The sequence below is a fragment of the Mangifera indica genome, chromosome 2 (assembly GCF_011075055.1).
Source record: "Mangifera indica cultivar Alphonso chromosome 2, CATAS_Mindica_2.1, whole genome shotgun sequence".
NCBI lineage: Eukaryota > Viridiplantae > Streptophyta > Magnoliopsida > Sapindales > Anacardiaceae > Mangifera > Mangifera indica.
The window spans coordinates 17,973,327-17,991,494 of record NC_058138.1 but is presented as its reverse complement, the minus strand read 5'-3'; the positions used below and the strand labels follow the sequence as shown (position 1 = coordinate 17,991,494).

The window sequence follows — 18,168 nt, the reverse complement described above, 5'->3', positions numbered from 1 at the left end:
TATGACCATATACAAAAACACCAAAGTTGTCTCATCAATCCTCATTGATATGGATTCAATAAAATTATGTATATATATTTTTAGTATATAATTTAAATATAAAGATAATGTGTTATTATCTTATTTGATTATTTTAAATTAAAAATAAAATAACTCCTAATTAAATTATGATACATAATCAATATACCTATATATAGTATATTAAAAATATAGACACACAACATTGTTTATATAAGCTACATTTCAAACATAAAAGAAAATGGTTTAAATTCTTATTAAGAGTATAATTATTTGAAACTAAATAACCAAATTTAGTTGAAAAGTCATACTTACATCCCTTGTTTTTTTAATTTTTTTTAAGATTAAAATATGTCCCTATCGTTAGACCCAGATGGTAATAAATCCCCATATTCTGTGATGAAAATAAAGAACCCTTCAGATTAAATTGATTAGAAAAATATTGCAGTTAGAACACGCAGCCTCAAAGTCCAAGTTCCAAAGCGAGCAAGGGAGAAGATTGACGGGAACTACATATTGTATCGCACCGTAGTCGTACATGCTAACGTGTGAAATTGGAAAATCAGATGTGAAAGGATAAAGACTTTGGAGCAGTCAAGTATGAAGTTGTGTAAAATTCTTATAATGGGTTGGTTTACCCGTGTAATAAATACGGATTTCAATTGAAAAAAGCAAAAATCTTATAATGAGAAACTTCTGTATTAAAATTATAACAATTTCACAAACAAAAATATCTGAAATTGAAATCTCTTATACAGAGACTTTTCTGGCACACAAGGAACAGTAACTTTCAATTCATAACACACTGGTAACTAATATGCAAGATACACAGAAATCTCTAGGAGAGTCTCAACTCCATCTGTATTATGCTGGTTGCTTGCTGGAAACGTCTTAACAGTTGCATATCCCTTGGCATTCACATACTTTCCAGTTCCACCCATAATTGCAAGCTGAGATTCTGAGACAGCAGTTCTATGGACTCCCAAGAAGCTGAGGCTGTCGGCATAGCCACTGCTTTCAAACATGGCTGTGAAAGCCATGGTCTGGCTGCTCCCATCTACAGAACTTGCAACGTAAAACCCTTGTGCTTTCCCAACTAAGCCCGATCCAAGCTCATATCCTTCAGTTAGTTCATCATCGATCACTGTCAATGTTCCAAACATGAGCTTTTGAAGGGTACTTCCTGCAGAGAGCTGACCTCCATTCAGGACTGGAACTCCAAATCCTCCATTGATAAAGTTGTTGTTATTGCCATTGTTTTGGACCACCACACTAGCAGTGTTTCCGCTGAGGCCAGTAAGGAAGGGAACATTGTTATTGTTAACAATGCCATTGTTGTTGTTGTCGAGAGGAATCCCATTGCTTACCGGGATGTTTGCACCATTAGGCTTAGCAAAGGGGACTTGACCACTCACTGCAGGGTTGGCAACCACACCTGTCACAGCTGTAGCCGAGGGGTTTGATCCACCAAGTATGTCATGCATGAAGAAAACAAGTGGATGGTGGGGGTCTGAATTGGACACTACAGCACCAGTGGCTGCATTGTTGGTAGCAGGTGTGCCACCTGAACTGGCTGGCAAACCCGGTGCAGTGGTGGGAACAGGAATTTCCTCCTCATCAAGGATTCGAGCTGAGGCAGCACAGCTGATTGTGAGAGCAAAGAGCAGCAGGCAGATTAAAGGCTTAAACAAAACAGAGATGGAGTAGCGGTTTTCCATGAGACTACGAGATGCTGTGAAAAATCCAATGAATTCGAGATATTCTATGCTGTGGTGATGATGAATTTAGACGGTTGGTTTGCATATAAATATATAGTGCAATACAAGTAGAAAGCCTAGAATTGGAGTGGGAGTGGTGAGATGGAGTTGATGAAATGGAGTAGGTGGATGCGTTTCCCTAGTGAGTTGGCTAGAACTTGAGATTTTAATTAATAAGACAACTGCTTTGCATATATTAGATACAAATAGTAATAAAATCAATCACCTCAATATTCTCCTGTTCTTGTTGGGCCAGAGAAACTCTCTGTTTTTGATACTGCTAAATAAAACCCCATGTCTCTGATCTGCTGCCAGACAAAGAAGTCCTACAATTGCAACACAATCAAGATCATAACTTAAAATACACAAGTAGTATAGCCTCCAAAAGGCCGCAAAAATACCAGTATCATTTTTTCTCCTATATGATCCTTAATGGGCATATATAAGTTCACCCACAAGCCCACCAGCACCTTCATCACCAACACAAGCATCCCTAACTAGACCTTCCCATACATTTAAATCAAGTCTCAACTTTCTCTTCTCCATTTCCTCCAAAATAAAGCAAGCATCATCGATCTTTCCACTCTTCAACAGTCCCTCAATCAAACAACAAAATGTTTCCAACCGAGGACAATGCCGACTAATTAACATTGAATTTAAAACCTTCAAACCACCCTCAAAATCCCCAATCTTACAGAATCCATCGGCCATCATCCTATACGTAGCAGCATTTGGCTCACAACCTCCAACTTGCATCTCAATAAAAACTTTATAACCCTCAGCTGCTCTGCCCTCCTTACAAAGGTAATTTATCAATATATTGTATATCACAACGTCTGGCTTAAAACGCCTTTTGTTCATCTCAGCAAGTAAAGATTTCGCCTCATCAATCTTCCCTCTCTTACCAAGATCAGTCATCAACACACCAAAATTTATAAGTTTTGGTTTACACCCTCTATATGCCATATCAAACATCAACTTTTTAGCTTCTTTAAACTCATCTATAGAACACAAACCTTCCATCAACAATGCATATGTAACCGCATTAGGGTATTTCCCTTTGTTAACCATGTCCTTAAACACACCCTTGGCTTTCTCCACGTCACCCTTTCTACACAAAAAGCCAATAAGACTATTATAAGTCACAACACTCGGTTGAACTTTTCTCTCAAGCATTTCATCAAACACTCTACAAGCTTCTTCCCAGTCACCCTTCTGTAACCATCCGTTGATCATTATATTGAACGAAATCGAATTTGGACGAAGACCCATTTTATCAAAACTGTCAAACATGTCCTTGGCATCATGAAACCTATCATTATCAATAAGTACATAAAGTAATGTATTCCAAGACTGTAATGTACGTACACAATCAAAAGAAGTTATTTTGTGAAAAAGTTGAACGGCCTTATCAACCAAACGGGCCTTTCCATAATGTTGAATCAAAGCAATGAAAAGGATTTCTTTGCATCGAATACTGTAATTTTGAATGTAACCAAGAATTGTCTCAACGGCTTCATAATGGCGAGCACGCGCTAGTTTGTAAATAAGAGAAGCATATGAAGGGTAATCATGTTTATAGCCCATTTGTTGGTACTCGTGGAAGAAGGACAATGCCTCCTCTGGATCATGTATTTGTTTCAAATCGGATACAAATGGAATGGGTTTTCGTGGCTGTTGAATTCTTCGTTTTGTTTTGGTTTTGGGTTTGTTTCGAACAGGGGTGTAGGTTTGTTGAGAATGAGTGTGCTTGTTGCATCGGCGGACAAGGAGAGCTTGCGCTTGGTTGTTGAGAGCTTTCAATCTTGAATGGATCATGGCTATTGCAAGGCCTTGGCAAACTTTCTCAATCGTAGCAACTTCAAGAGCAGGATTTCTCCGGTTTTTTTACTTCTAATACAGAAACAATTAACTAATGTTTGGTTACAGGTATTGGCTGGAACTCAAATGCAGAATATATATATTTTTTAGTTCCCCAGTTTCTCTTTGATTGGCATCTTGAGCTCCATCTCTTTATAGCTTTAAAACTCCAAATTTCTCCTGTTCAACTCTAGACATTACGATTTGCTTCAAATGGGAGTCAGTTTTTTGTCACAAAATCCTCCTGTAGTTTGTATGATATTGATACAACTACAAGAAGGAGGCGATCTTGAGCTTCAAATCATATTGATCTGAAGAAAACTGTATTACACAAGGCAAAACTAGCTGTAACTGACATCAGTACTCCACTCTGTTAGTTATGCTTGATGTACCAGTGGCCTTTAAGAAACCCTCATAATGAGGTGAAAAAAATGATCTTATTTTCTATGACTTGAATGAGTACAAATGGTTTGGAGTGAAATCATATTTGAAAAAGAAAAAAAAAATCAGCCCTTTCTTCTACAACCATTATTGTTAAATTAACATGCAAATTTAAATTCCGGGCAACAAATGGCTGTCAGAGTATAGATACCGACTTCAACACCAATATTGAATTCATTATGATAAACACTTTTACCAAGTGTCTAAAAACCCAAACTAACCACTGAATTTAGTGCCAGTTACAAACTAAAATCAAATAATAGTTTGGTGATGATCTACAATTAAGTTTAATTTCACAGTTGAATTGTTGAAGGAAAACTTGAACAAAGATAATTGCTAAGTGTCAACTAAATCTGATTTTATAAAAACCAAAAGAGCTCATTTTTACAACACTGATGTCTATTGTTACCGCTATTATACCTTTATGACCAGGTTGTAAACCATGTAATCAGTCATAACTCAATCATAAAGTCTGCTGCCTTGCCAGAAGCCTGAAAGAGAAATCCAAAATTATCATACACTAAAAAACAGCGCCTAAAAGTTCAGAAAAAAAAAAAAATTTATTAGATAAATAAAGAGCAGAATGATAAAGTGAAATAGCAATGAGAGATATATACATATAAACCCGTGAATAGCTAGACACATACCTTAGGTAGGCAAAAATGTTTTGAGGCCAAACCTTAGGTGGGAAAATATAATTCACTCAAAAATAAATAAATAAATAAAAGGATAATTAATCATACCATAGATGGGTGTTTTAGAATGGACATATTGCAAATGTTGCTTCCACAGTTCCGAGAGAGACATAGCCTGACATGTGGGACACTCTTCCAACTCTCTCCAAGCGCTGGTTTAGGAACACCTCCATCACCTCCGACTGTGTGATTGGTCACCTTCAACAAAAATTGACATGATGCTAAATCATTGTTGGTGAACGGTATAAACAATTACATTCAACATATAGTTTTTTTAAAATGTAAAATTAAGTACTTAATAAAAAAGTGGAAATGCAGCTTCTCTTCCATAATGTTTCTTAACAATTTACTTTATACAGATCGAGTTTAAATTTAGAAAAACAGCATTGCATTACAGACTGAGATTATTTTCTGAAAATTTTAAAGGGACTTGACTGGCTTGGTGAATTTACTGAAAAGAGTTTGCAACTTGTGCGACTAAAACTTCAAAGACAACTTTTATTCATGCCTGTACACCCAAATAATTTGCAAAACTGGATACAAAACATTTAAAGAATCATGAAAACAATTGGGTTATTTCAAGTGCAAATCTTACCAATACTGCAAGATTATGCTCATGGGCTAACTTCTTTAGCAGAAATCCAGCAGATATCATCAAAGCCCGTCCTGTACCCATAATTTTTTATGCATATTAGTTGCAGATGATATATCCATTCATATGAAGGAATCAATATCCTTGGTAATTTAAAATACATAAGATGACAAAGAAGAAGAGATGGAGAGGAATGAGAAGGAATCGCAGAAGAGAAAAATCAAAATGCCTCCAAAAAATGAAGTAAAAAAAGAGAGAGAGAGAGAGAGAGAGAGAGAGAGAGAGAGAAATTAATCTATATAAAGGCTAAGTTGTCATTCTCCCATTAAAATTGTCCGTTAACTGAGAAGTCCTACCAACCAGAGAATCATCGCAATGCAAAGACCTGGATATCCACTCAATTGTTCTAACCAAATCCTAGATAGAATAATTTACTTGATGACTTTGAATATTGCATAATTTTCCAAATAATTTAAGATGGGCACAATTAGCATCCATGCAACCAAATTTAAAATTAAATTGGTATTCAATTGCATAATTTCACTTTCTGTAACAAATTTTTTTAAGTTATTAAAAGCTATCATAATTTAATAACAAAAAATCTTCTAACATCTGATTTAAGAGTCCTAAGGATTATAGGACTGGGCCCCTCTAAAAGCAAAAATTATAGATCCATCATGATTTGAAACCAAGGGTCTTATCATTCAACCATCCCAACTTAGGTTAAATAACAAAATCTGATATTACTTAATGAACCGATAATAAATTATAAAGAAACCTGAAACATCAATTTGTAAATTTTTTTTTTTTGGGGGGTAAGTACAATTTGAAAAACTTGCACATTGCTATATTCAAATTATTAAGCATCTTCTTTCCAAAAGAACTGATTTTTTTAACCTTCAATTTAGATGAAGAATTTAACTTAACCATTATACAAGATATCAAGAAACATCGATGTACATGCAAGGATCTATACCCTGTGAACCACTGCCTCCAAGGACTGGGGTAATCAGTGATGAGATTGAATCAACAATAAGCAATCGCACCCGATACTCTCCTCTGCCCATCTAGATTTAAGATTTAATTGCATACATAGTTATAATGAATTATATCAAAAACATACTAGACCAGAGTGCTTAATTATAATAGAAACCTGAGATCTCAAATCAAACTCAAGCTGACATAGCACATCAAACATAGAGAAGATGTCAAACACTGTGGGACGTACAATGCTACTCATTGCTTTTTGAATAATCTTTTGTTTAGCCTATAAGAACAGTAAATAAAAAAATTTGAGGAGTATTATGAACTTACCAACAATTGAACAGTAATAAAAGGTAAAACATATAACCTGGATAAAAGCAGAGTCAGTGATCTGACCCACAAAGTGTGCAATGCGTTGAGCTGAAAATGAGTTGCCAGTATCTAAGTATACTACATAGCCCATATTCTTGACTGCAACATTTGCTGCAGTTTGAAGACAAAACTGAAGAGCAGTAAAATTTCAAAATCAATTCTAAACAATAGCGAGGATTAAAAAAAGAATGTTCCGATGATAGAATCTAAAGCTTTATCATAATATGAAATGTTCTATGATTCCATCAGGATTTGGATATCATATCTTAGGCTTATGCACTCTGTAATGAGATAAAAACAACAAAACCAAAACAACTTTTTGCAAACATGACACACAATCATTTTTAATTACAAACATCAATTAAGAAAGCCCCACTACACAGTTTTGGTCCTAGCAAAGCAGGGTTCTGGAGACAGATGATCCCACCAAGGTCTAACTTTAAGCAACTTTGAGGCAGTAACTCACAAGTCTCAAAGCCTCACAACTGAAACGCACTCTTACTTGTGTTTTGCCAGATGATGATGGGCCAACTAGCTCTGTTAATTGTCCCTCACGCAGTCCACCTTGAAGAAGCAAATCAACCCTAATTCCAATAAGAAAGCATATATCATAAAATCAATGGCTTTACAGCATCGTATTAACTGTAACAAAACAGTTTTTAGTACATCATACCCTTCAAACCCACTTGACAAAACATGTTTATTCTGCAGATAATCTTCCAACAACTCCATACCATTCAACCATGGTTGATGCAGATTATCTATTATATTGAAGACTTGAGTAATTCCCTAAAACTTACAACATGTTAAAAGAACATATGTTGTTCCAGAATATATTAAGACCATCAAACAAGTATGCTCAGTTTATAATGAATGGTTTCATCTAAAAGCCAACCTCCTTCAATCTCTCTGAAGTAGGCTGCTGCTCAGCAAATGCAGCCAACTGATAGAGGTCATGTAGGACGAAATCTTCCACTGCATTCAATCCCCATGAAAGTTGGTTTAAATAGCGTTTGAAAAAGAAAAATGATTCAACAGAAATAATTTCCACTGCCAGCAACTAAACAGCACAACAAACACAATGTTGATAACATTACATCTAAATTAAACAGAAAGCAGGAAAACCATCAAAAATCTATATTGACCTCCTCTTTCAAAATTTTAAAATAGATTGTCACAGTAGCCAGAATTATAGCGTAGCTTCAATAAAATAGAAAGCACGGGAACCATCAGGCACGTTTATTAACTTTCATTTTCATTTTAAAACCCTAAAAGTAAACCGAAAAAAAAAAAAAAAAGGGAAAAAGATTAATTACAAGTTCTTCATACGGAATCAACTAAAGACAAAACTTAATTGAGCAAAGGCAGCACCGGATTCAGGTTAAAAATCCAATTCCAACTAAACGCGTTATAACTGACATTATACATATCTGTATAAAAACAGAATGCCAGATTCCGAATAGAATTATATTTATTAGCTTGAATTACCGCGCAGCCGTGAACTAAGGTATTGAATAAAATGAATGAAATTGTGGAGAAGATGACCTGAGAAAATGGCATGAGAAGCGCAAAAGTTTTGGAAATTGGCGTCTATTATTGGATACTCTGTTTCCAGTGATTTCAGCGGTGCCATATTCACAGTCACCCTCGCCCTGGGTTTTGTGAATTTGAAGTTTGAGCCCTCGTGGAATAAATTAGGCCTACATCTCCTGGCTCCAAAGTAGACGCATTTTTCGATGCTCTTTATTTCCCAATTTTAAAATACAAACATAATCTATGTATCTTTTTGTGCAAAATTGTGTTAGAAGATTTGTGCTTAATTTTGTTAAGAGACTTTGTGCAAAATTTTATCGATTTTACATTGCTTCTGATACATCCCCTTTTGCATTCATTAAATAAATCTTTTTGCTCTTCATGTCACACATTTAAGCACTTCATTTTTATGTAGGACGGAAAGGCATGTCAATTATTTATCATATGAAAACACATACTATGGATGAGAATGATCTAATGGAAGGAAAAACATAACCATAATTGCCCCCCAAACAGAGCAATTTCATTTTGAAGAGGAAACATAGAACAATAGAGAGGGATGAAGGAGTCTTATATTCAAACAGAAACCACATCTAGTAATCTCCTCTAAGTCTACAACTCATATAATCTTTTATTGATTTATTAGGAGCACACTAATCTGAAAACCAAGGAGCCAAGTTGCTTAGTTCGGTGGAGGAAAGAAGACTGCATCAGACATCCTCTTGGAGCGAAGAGCTTTCTCCAAATCTGGTCCTACATTGAAAGATGCCTCTAACACTGCAGGTGATACAGCCTTCAATATTGATGTCTTTCCGGCCAAATTTGTGAATATAGGACTGCAATGGACAAAATCAATCAACAACATTACAATACAAACACACATTCATGGTGATTATGAAAGAACAAAACCTACTTAGGAGTGGTGATGATTGAGAACCACGCCATGCCATCAGGGTCAGCGATCTTTGAAACAACAAAGAACCTTGGAACAATGAACAGATTACCAGCCTTGATGGTTGTTTCCAACACCCTTTTGCCATCAGCACCAACAACTTGGACTCGGCCACTGCCCCTAACAACATAAGTCACCTGCAAAGCAGAATCACAAGAAAAACCCGGAGAGCACATGGCTTTTCCATCCAACCTAACCAGATCAGCACCAAGACCAATCTCCCCGACTAAAGGAAGGTTCTTAGTATTCAACAAGACAACCCGTCCACCATTCTTAACGTCAACATCTAGAGGAGCTTCCTCACAATTCAGAGCCATACCTTCGCGATGTTCCTTCTTTGGCTCAGGCATCTTAACACCTGCCCCAAGCTTGACAATTCCATGACCTGACTGCTTTCCAACAAGGGATTTAACAGTATTTTCATCCAAGTCCCATGCTCGGCTCACAAATTCAGTAGTGAAACCAGTGTACATGCCCTTGGGACCAGCAAGAAAGAATTCAGTGAATTCACCGGCTTTGTGGGCCTTCGAGGTATCACCCAAGAAGAGAACTACCAATTCAGTGTCCTCCTTGTTATACCACCACGTTACAACTCCAAAAGGAAGAGCAATAGCATCACCCTTCTTGATTGCAATACACTTCTCTTCCTTTTCAGGAAGGATAATTCCAGCGACTCCATTGCCTAAAGCAAAGGTAAATCACAACAATATCATATGCACGTTTAATTATTCACACTGGTTCACTACGATTGAAATACCAATCAAAGCAATGGCATCACCATAATCAAAATTATCTCCAAATAAAATATCTAGTAATTGAATTTATATTGGAATACTAAAAAAACCCTGGAGATTTGAGAAAATCCAGATATATTGAGCCACCCGAAAGCCACAAAAAGGATACTAGATTTATCCAGAATAAAACTTTTACCATCCTGTACATAGACGATCGACTTGCAACAGATCTATTTACAAGTTAAATGAATGAGAAATTAATTTGTTTTCAAAAAACATTGACAAAAGGTTTGACTCACCAGGAATATTTTAACTAGAGCCTGACCAAAAAGGCAAAACTCTCACAACTCGTTAGGGATCAAATTTTATACAGAAATCCACATAGACAAATACAATCAACAAAACCATCCAATCCAAATTTAAACAAGCCTTATTTTAATGATCTCAGTTCACTCACATATTAAGGAATAATAAAAAATATCTGATCTGATGAAAAATTCATTTACCTTGAAGAACATAAGCGACCTTGTTGGAATCAGAGTAAGAAGGAAGAGCAAGGCCATTCTTTTCAAGACCAAGTTTAGAAGCACCAATGTTCCCTTCACGCAGCATTGGCAACTCTGATGGGCTCCATGCATAGTACGATCCTCCATCTCCTCCATAAATTTTCTTGGGCAACTTGGGTGTCAAATCAAGATCCATTTTTCTCTAAAAATTACTAACCCAACAATATCAAAATCAGATTAAAAAACCCACAAAGATATTGTTATGCCTTGATCGGTGAAAAACAGAGACGAACGGGGTTTATATGCAACTCAGAGAGACTGTACTGTAACCGATAAGTACTGCAACACAGCAAAAGATACTTAGCAAAATATGTGTATTATCCATAATCGTAACTGATTTAAATTATATACCAAAAAATAGGAGTAATTATGGATCTCCATACAGATGGAGTTTCTAGATTATTTTAATATTTTGATTTGAAAACATCAAAATCTAAATAGATAAACATTATGAATGTACATAACATAATCGTAGAAATTCGATATCTATTCCCAATTCCAATAAAAGAGCCTTGGTGGGTTTGGTTTCTCTCATTTTCTTGCAAGTTCATGATTTATTCTTTTACGAATCAAAATCAATTGACTTGCTAAGAATCAATTGGCTAGTGGAATGAAGTTAATCATAGCAACCAAATTCGAAAAGACTTGCTTAGAATAAGAATCATCACATTTGATGGATTGAGATGTATTATTTTTATTTGTTAATTGATAATTAGTGTTTTGTCAGGAATTCCTTTATTGAATCAATCAGTTCAATTATGACTAAAAAATAACTGTGGCTGCTGGGATTCGAGCCCAGGTCTCTACGGCCACAACGTAGAATTCTAACCACTAAACTACAGCCACCTAATGGTGTTGAGTATACTGACATTTAAATTGTTTTTCTTTGATCATGTAGACTGTAACCATTAACTGGCTAAGATTTTTTTGTTTCAGATAAATCCCCCATAATTATATTTTCCTTGATAAAAGAGTTTTTGACTATTTTTTAAGAATAAATAATAATAATAAGAAGAAGTGTAAAATGATAATCCATCTTTTTCAAAAATTGTTTCATATTTCACTGAAATGATAAACGGACAATTTTTTTTTTTTTTAAATAAACTTTAGTAATATGCTTGTTTACATGTCTTTCAGGGTGTATATAAGAATAATAAATTTTGTTCATTAGTCCTGGTATTTTTTAAAATTTAATTTTAGCTTCAAATAAGCAAATTTAACTTATTTATTACAAATTTAACATGGGGATTGATGGGTTCATGGTTCATAAAAACATCACTCTTAATTAAATTAAATTATTTATTTGTGATATTGTGACAGTTATTTTTATGATGATTATATTTTATGTTATCATTTGTCATAATATTAATAATTTAGTAACATATTCGTGATAATAATACCTAATTAACTTTATCTACCGATGAGAGGTTATCAGTTCGGGATTATATATTCTACCTATACAAATAATTATATTTTTTTATTCAAAATCAAATTTCTTTAAAAAAAATTGTGTAAGATGAAAAAAATAATTTCACTGTTTATTAATTTTGACTCTAAAAAAGAAGACAGTGAGAGTAAAAGAATAATAAAAGAAAAAATATTTAATGTAAATTTGATATTTACATTTTTTTTGTTTAAATTATTGCTAATTTAGACTGATATAACAATTTTGAAAAGTGATATAGTATCCATTTTGTGTAGAAAAGTGTGATTTATATCATCGAAGAGTGAGAGTGTTTTTGGACCAAACCTAGGGTAAAAATATAATTTACTCAAGATAATAAAACCTCTATCGATATTTTCCCTCCAATAAAATTCTAACTTCTATCCATCATCCAACCTCTGTTGCACATATTGCCACTCAAAAGCAAACCTTCATTTTTGCGCATCATTACTCAAATAACATAACATGAATAGATGTTTTACAGACACTTTTGAGTTGACTCAAAAAAAGCTTTAAATCATTTTGCTTTCATTTTGATCTCGTTTTTTGTCAGAGGAAAAAACAATGTGTAGCTGATAATACATCTTCTACATCATTTGTATGCAAGCAACAAAACACGAAATCAAAACCGGAAAAAAAACTTCTTTTCTTTCTGTAGTCTATCTATAGTTATTGTCCCTACAGAAAAATTGGGGGTTCATCAAATATCTCTTCAATTCTGTTACCTGTATTTGCTGCCATGTTGTTCATCCCAAGTTCACAATCTACAAAATGCTGCTTTACACCAATAACTTCAACTTCCTCCTTCACCTGACAATTAGAGGTTGCAACTACTGATTGCAACTTCTGCAAAACATTGTTAAGCTAGAAGATTATTATTGAGTAATTTTATCAAGGGAGGAAATTTATCAAGGGTTCCCCTTCACAGGATTAGATGCACCATTTCGTATGTTTTCCATAGGAAATTCAGGAGGTGGAGGCTTTGGTACATTTCTCAAGAAGCTTTTCGCATATAGAGAACCAAAAACAATAACCTGATCAAAGACATACATTAGGATTATTTAGTTTTAAATGAAAGTTTCAACAAGAATTGAGATTGAAGGCTTACTGCTCCAATCCACTGTTCCCAGCTAAGTGGATGGGCAAACCACACACATGACAGCATGATGCTCAACAGCTTGAACAACAAACAGAAGACAAAATGACAATAATTAGAAAGCATACTTTATGGGGCATATAGTAGGACATTAGATTTAGTTGTGGAAAACATCTATTTTACCTGTCTTGTGGTCATTATGGTGGCAAATGTGAGGGCACCAAATGTTCGAATTGTGTAAGAAATGAAGAACTGACTGGTGGTAGCTACCTGCAATAAATAACCTTATTTATTCAGTATTATCGCATGACTTTCTCCACCACTCAAAATTTAGTAATAGATGTGAAAATATAACTGTTAGACCAAGAAGAAAATCTTACAGTAGAAAGTAACACAATGTCCAAGAAACAATCATTATGGCGATAAACAAAATCTATTGCTAGAAGTAGATGTCCTTCTAGTAGTAGACCTAAACCAGAAAGAAGTTAAACACAATCAGCAGCTAAATTCTAATACAAAACACTAACATAACAAATGATGCTCTTGTATAAAAGATAATACAGAAAATAGTAATAGTATACTTTGAAATCCTGCAACTAAATTCTAATATAAAAAGATGTTTAACTAGGTCCAATTTACTTGAAAAGTTTTAGACTAGCAGATGTCACAGTAATAATTCTATTGCCTTCAAACATAGGGGTTCACTAAATATAGCCTGAGGGTTTTCTAGATGTTACAGACTTGAATTTTTAGGTTTATGAAGGCAACAGAATTATTATTATGACATCTGATAGTTTAAAACTTTAAAGTAGAGGCTAATTTGGGAAGGGGGACAACCATTTTTGCTTACTTTGAGCTTACAATAATTTAAAAACAGAAAATGAAGAAAATTTTGCTATGTCAAGGCTTCCTAAGTAGGGTAGTAAGCTGACACAAATACACATGAGATGGTCTGCTTCCTTGGCAAAATGTGTCAGCCTTAAAGCAGTTTAAAGAAATCATACATCTTAGTTTCTGTCATGGAAAATCAATTCATAAAAGTACAGATTACATAGGAAAGTTCAATCAGTGCCAAAATTTTAGGCATGAGTCAAACATTCAGGCAATGATTTCAAAAAACAATTTCACTCACTGCAAAGGCAGCACAGCAAGGTCAAGTTTTAAAAATCTTCAAGTTGGGCGATATTCCATCCATTTTTCTAAACTGTCCAAAATGTTATAAAACTTGAAATTTAAAATATAACATCATGGTTTATATTTGCCCCCTGCGATTGACTTTAGAGGGGGAAAAAAAAAAGAATATGGGAATGTTAACATAAGCCATACTATATCATAACTTTCATAACACAAAAAAGGATTGGAATGATATTCTCATCCAAAAAGACAAAAATGCATACATAGATATGGAGTTACATTCTTTAAATTTCTGTAAATCCTATTGGAAAATCCAGGTACATATCTAGTTTAAAAAAGTGTAGATATAATGCTCCAAAAATGAAATCTCATTAAAACAATTCTAAATACATCGCATTGGAATAATATACATCCCATAATAACAATTGCAACATAAGATAAAGCAACAAAACATTTCATAAAACTGAATACCAACATATCCTCCCAAAACCAACAGTATCAGAAGCAATTAACCAAGAACCAGCTAAGTCCCAAGAACACCAAATGCAAAATTTTTATCCACAATGGTTTTACTAGATTTAGGATACGCAGGGAACTCACCTGTTAAGCTGAGAACACAAGAACACAGTGTTGTGTAGAATATTTGATTGTGTATTTCCATATCATAGCCTTTGAAAAGCTTATCTTGAAATGTGCTAGTAAAGCCATCAAACCTATCAAGACACACCAAATGAACATCAGGAGGTACATTATTAGCAATTTGAACTGATTAACAAGAAGTTTAAAATTTTAATGATGAGAGAAATGAATTCCAAGTTGATACCCAAGATAGCCAACCATCAAGGAAACACCCCATGCAGTGTTTTCCCTCCCTCTGTTGTAAGGACTAATGTCTGTACCAGCCTACAGTTTGAATGGAAGAAGGGAACTTAAATTGATTGAGCTTACCCAATAATTTATTACAACTCCAACCATAGCACATTACAACAAGTAAACCCATCAACAGATTTATGCATCAAGTATGACAGCATATACTCAAAAAGGTAGATTAAAAAGCCTTTTTTGTAATAGACAGGCATTCCAAAACATCATTCATTGGGAAAAGAACATCTTTCAAGTTTTTCTCCAGTCATCCAACAAAACATATTGGTCAAAACTGCTTGCTCACATACATAACAACTGCTCATGCAACCATGCAAATTGAAGGTAAGTGACAAAGGTGTACCCATTTGACTACTCTCAATTGTCAATGTCTGAAATGTTGGTTAAAAGAAATAAAGATTTAAATGCAGGCTGCAAAAATCATCATTCACCTGATTGCTTATGTAACCTGAGCTTTATTTAACCCAATGAAGAAACAGATGCACACAAAAAACAGATCCAAAAATAAACGAAAGTTCAATTCATACAAGGTGAGTGACTTTGAGCACTCTTGAAGTAAGCATAGTCGTGGAAAAGAATAATAAACATTTGTCTAATAAATTAATAATATAGAGAAGACGCCTAACTTTTTTTAAACATGAAGGTGGTCAGACTGAGAATTAGAGAGGGCAATGAATTACCGGAAATAATATAAATATTGAACAACCCAGTGTCACTAGCAAAGCAAACAAATAGTCAGATCCCTTGTATCTCTTTTGCATGATGATGGTGCCCCAAATCTGTAAAAGTGTGAAAGAGGAATAAATCTAGAAAGTTTACCAGTTAAAGATTGGTAATCAGAAGCGTGTCAAACAGAGAACAAAAAGTTAAACATTGCTTATTCTTAAAAGGGATGGCTGTAAAAAAATCATCTTTAAATTGAGAAGAAATCGCATTTCTTACAATAAATTTTCAATTATAAGTTAAACATTATGTATAGGGAACACCTGGAATCAACTTCATTCTAAAGGCCACAAGAGTGATACAAAACAACCTCTGTCAAAGTACTTCTTTGAGGGAAATTTTATGACCAGCTATTTCCCAACAATACAGGTTATCTACACTGCCAAAACTCAAACAAATAATAAAACTGGAATATGAGAATCAGCTTCCTTCTAAAGGCCACAAGAGTGATACCAAACAGCCTCTATCAAAATGCTTCTTTAAGGGAAAAACTATTTTATGACCAGCTATTCCCCTGCAATACAGGTTATCTACACTGCTAAACTCAAACAAATTATAAAACTGGAATAATAGAATAAGCCCATAGACAAAAATATGCCAAGGAGAAACTAAAAATAAGAAACATAAGGCTGCTAGAAACAGGTGAAACACACAAAAATTTCCCATACTTACAATCCAGCCTACGTGCACATAATTGAACTTACCATAACAGGTATCATCTTAGCGCACTTTGCAAGCGTCTGAACTGGGAAGCTCACATACTTGAGGGCCTGGAGCAAGTTTATATGGTCAACAAAAGTTCATAGAATTTATTTAATAAGTCATAATTTTATATTAAAAAATATATGCTGATTAGAATAGGTGTTGAAATGAACGCTGAATAAGACATGGCTTACCTCATACTGACATGTTGTGGTTAGAATGTTTGAGACAGATACGAGGCAATACTTATAAACTGGAGCAACAGGATTCAACGCCTTTTGACTTGCCTAGAAGAGAAACAAAAACAAGTCAATATTATCAAGAAAAAAAAATTCAAATGTAAACCATCCCACACCTTTCCATGATGCACGTCTCAGTTTATATCCAGCTAAAATGCAAAAGCATAACTTCCACTCCAATCTAATGATTCCTACATGCACTCCATAAGGCTTATCTCAAAATATAAAATTGCTGAAAGATCTATTAACAAACAATAATTTACCAACAAAAACCCAGCAGAGACAGCCGATGTTGTAAGGCGGTTGCAGAAAACAAGAAATAGTGAGTACCTAAAATACTCCTTGTTTACCCCATATGGAACTCTCATAATCTTCTCCTGCAAATTAGAAGCCCATTTTAATAAATCCCTTGGATAAAAATCATTTTCCCCAAATGTAAAATGCTGAAATAAGCAACATTTCTGAAAACCCTTATTATTCAATCCAGCATTATGAATGCTTATTGGTTTTCAAGTAATTAATACAATCAATTTACATTTCCACCTAAGAACTCTTAATAATACCGTAATAAACATTATGAGTTGTTAAAAACTCACACATTTTGCTAAATTTCAATATTTTATCCATGCAAAATCTACATGAATGGAACAGAAAAAGATACATCAAATTTAACTCTCAATTGTGCAATACAGCACAAGTCATAACATTAACTAAAATCATATCAACCGAGAAAGATTTTGACAAACCAACATGCCTGTAATAGGCCATAGATGACAAGCGTAGTCATTATTCCAGAAACAGCAAAGATCATTCTCCAAATCTTCTTCCCTCTCAATCCAGTTTCCGGTGCCAATGGTTCGGCCATGGCCCATCAACTACTTCACATCACAAAACAAAAATAAACAAACCAAAAAAAAGTAACAAAAGGACATGAAATGAAACAAAACGGCAAAGTTGACGAAGGATTAGAGGAAGACCCGAAGTGCACCGGTGATTGTGGCAGGAAAAGGAAGGCTGCTGAAGGAGGACACGTGGCGGCGGTGCAGAGGGGCAACAACCCTGTAATGTTACGCGTTACAGGGCTTCGTGGTGATCGACTGAGTGCGATTTATGCCGGTGACTTTTTCTCGTTCTCTTTTTGTCCGTAGAGTTTATAAAGTTCAGCCACATCAGCCAGCCGCATGTGGTGGATTGATCAGTTTAGTGATCAAGTGATACGCGGGAGAATCACATCACGGATCTGGACCGTTAAAGTTTAGGTTTACAAAAGTTGTGTTGACTAGCGCTGGGTTTGATGACGCTGATGCATTGGCTTTGGTCAACAGTCAAAATCTCGTATGATGAGTTGGAATGATTTGGTTTGTGTTTTATAGCGTCAAAGCATATTCATAATGGAAAGTAATAATCTTGGTAAAAATGGACATTAGATTTAGAACGTTTTAAA

At 34.6% G+C, this 18,168-nt stretch overlaps 5 protein-coding genes and 1 non-coding gene across 8 annotated transcripts; all 6 read right to left on the bottom strand.

Annotated features, from left to right (window-relative positions):
- Nucleotides 1-696: 696 nt before the first annotated feature.
- On the bottom strand, nucleotides 697-2,072 carry LOC123205140 (dirigent protein 10-like). Its single transcript, XM_044622010.1, has 2 exons — nucleotides 2,002-2,072; nucleotides 697-1,662 (listed from the first exon to the last, which is right to left on the bottom strand). Exon 2 carries the CDS (start codon nucleotides 1,500-1,502, stop codon nucleotides 831-833), a length of 672 nt encoding a protein of 223 aa, XP_044477945.1. The 5' UTR covers nucleotides 1,503-1,662; nucleotides 2,002-2,072; the 3' UTR covers nucleotides 697-830.
- A 125-nt stretch (nucleotides 2,073-2,197) lies between these two features.
- Nucleotides 2,198-3,989, bottom strand: LOC123205136 (pentatricopeptide repeat-containing protein At1g07740, mitochondrial-like). Its single transcript, XM_044621994.1, has one exon. It carries the CDS (start codon nucleotides 3,591-3,593, stop codon nucleotides 2,205-2,207), a length of 1,389 nt encoding a protein of 462 aa, XP_044477929.1. The 5' UTR covers nucleotides 3,594-3,989; the 3' UTR covers nucleotides 2,198-2,204.
- A 242-nt stretch (nucleotides 3,990-4,231) lies between these two features.
- LOC123197222 (DNA repair protein RAD51 homolog 4-like) lies at nucleotides 4,232-8,623 on the bottom strand. 2 transcript variants are annotated; one of them, XM_044611412.1, is made up of 10 exons: nucleotides 8,265-8,623; nucleotides 7,615-7,694; nucleotides 7,393-7,508; nucleotides 7,222-7,303; nucleotides 6,715-6,849; nucleotides 6,517-6,630; nucleotides 6,340-6,430; nucleotides 5,367-5,437; nucleotides 4,820-4,969; nucleotides 4,232-4,567 (listed from the first exon to the last, which is right to left on the bottom strand). In XM_044611412.1, exons 1-10 carry the CDS (start codon nucleotides 8,350-8,352, stop codon nucleotides 4,529-4,531), a joined length of 966 nt encoding a protein of 321 aa, XP_044467347.1. In that variant the 5' UTR covers nucleotides 8,353-8,623; the 3' UTR covers nucleotides 4,232-4,528. The 2 variants fall into 2 exon arrangements, with proteins under 2 accessions (XP_044467347.1, XP_044467355.1); XM_044611420.1 differs by lacking the exon at nucleotides 6,517-6,630 and having other exon boundaries at nucleotides 8,265-8,622.
- A 121-nt stretch (nucleotides 8,624-8,744) lies between these two features.
- On the bottom strand, nucleotides 8,745-11,145 carry LOC123197212 (glutelin type-D 1-like). The gene is made up of 3 exons (XM_044611400.1): nucleotides 10,445-11,145; nucleotides 9,166-9,886; nucleotides 8,745-9,088 (listed from the first exon to the last, which is right to left on the bottom strand). The coding sequence occupies exons 1-3, from the start codon at nucleotides 10,638-10,640 to the stop codon at nucleotides 8,935-8,937; spliced, it is 1,071 nt and encodes a 356-aa protein (XP_044467335.1). The 5' UTR covers nucleotides 10,641-11,145; the 3' UTR covers nucleotides 8,745-8,934.
- A 133-nt stretch (nucleotides 11,146-11,278) lies between these two features.
- On the bottom strand, nucleotides 11,279-11,350 carry TRNAH-GUG. Its single transcript has one exon. It is a non-coding gene; the product is annotated as a tRNA-His (tRNA).
- Nucleotides 11,351-12,443: 1,093 nt separating this feature from the next.
- On the bottom strand, nucleotides 12,444-17,878 carry LOC123209477 (UDP-galactose/UDP-glucose transporter 5B-like). 2 transcript variants are annotated; one of them, XM_044627553.1, is made up of 12 exons: nucleotides 17,702-17,878; nucleotides 17,479-17,602; nucleotides 16,988-17,101; nucleotides 16,680-16,772; nucleotides 16,488-16,553; nucleotides 15,741-15,839; nucleotides 15,002-15,081; nucleotides 14,779-14,891; nucleotides 13,425-13,513; nucleotides 13,228-13,314; nucleotides 13,057-13,125; nucleotides 12,444-12,982 (listed from the first exon to the last, which is right to left on the bottom strand). In XM_044627553.1, the coding sequence occupies exons 2-12, from the start codon at nucleotides 17,587-17,589 to the stop codon at nucleotides 12,857-12,859; spliced, it is 1,047 nt and encodes a 348-aa protein (XP_044483488.1). In that variant the 5' UTR covers nucleotides 17,590-17,602; nucleotides 17,702-17,878; the 3' UTR covers nucleotides 12,444-12,856. The 2 variants fall into 2 exon arrangements, with proteins under 2 accessions (XP_044483488.1, XP_044483487.1); XM_044627552.1 differs by having other exon boundaries at nucleotides 17,479-17,599.
- Nucleotides 17,879-18,168: the final 290 nt, after the last annotated feature.

Bases quoted from the DNA above. Each gene is read 5' to 3' on its own strand.
- LOC123197222 (XM_044611412.1), bottom strand. From the start codon at position 8,352: ATGGCACCGCTGAAATCACTGGAAACAGAGTATCCAATAATAGACGCC. The intron at 7,509-7,614 runs GTTGGCTTTTAG...TGTAAGTTTTAG, and splicing joins CTTCAGAGAGATTGAAGGAG to GGAATTACTCAAGTCTTCAA. The intron at 6,850-7,221 runs GTAAGAGTGCGT...ACTGCTCTTCAG, and splicing joins CATCATCTGGCAAAACACAA to TTTTGTCTTCAAACTGCAGC.
- LOC123205136 (XM_044621994.1), bottom strand. From the start codon at position 3,593: ATGATCCATTCAAGATTGAAAGCTCTCAACAACCAAGCGCAAGCTCTC.
- LOC123205140 (XM_044622010.1), bottom strand. From the start codon at position 1,502: ATGCATGACATACTTGGTGGATCAAACCCCTCGGCTACAGCTGTGACA.
- LOC123197212 (XM_044611400.1), bottom strand. From the start codon at position 10,640: ATGGATCTTGATTTGACACCCAAGTTGCCCAAGAAAATTTATGGAGGA. The intron at 9,887-10,444 runs GTAAATGAATTT...CCTTTGCTTTAG, and splicing joins GGTCGCTTATGTTCTTCAAG to GCAATGGAGTCGCTGGAATT. The intron at 9,089-9,165 runs GTAGGTTTTGTT...TGTCCATTGCAG, and splicing joins TCAATCATCACCACTCCTAA to TCCTATATTCACAAATTTGG.
- LOC123209477 (XM_044627553.1), bottom strand. From the start codon at position 17,589: ATGGCCGAACCATTGGCACCGGAAACTGGATTGAGAGGGAAGAAGATT. The intron at 15,840-16,487 runs GTAAGTTCAATT...ACACTTTTACAG, and splicing joins CTAAGATGATACCTGTTATG to ATTTGGGGCACCATCATCAT. The intron at 12,983-13,056 runs GTAAGCCTTCAA...GTCTTTGATCAG, and splicing joins GGGAACAGTGGATTGGAGCA to GTTATTGTTTTTGGTTCTCT.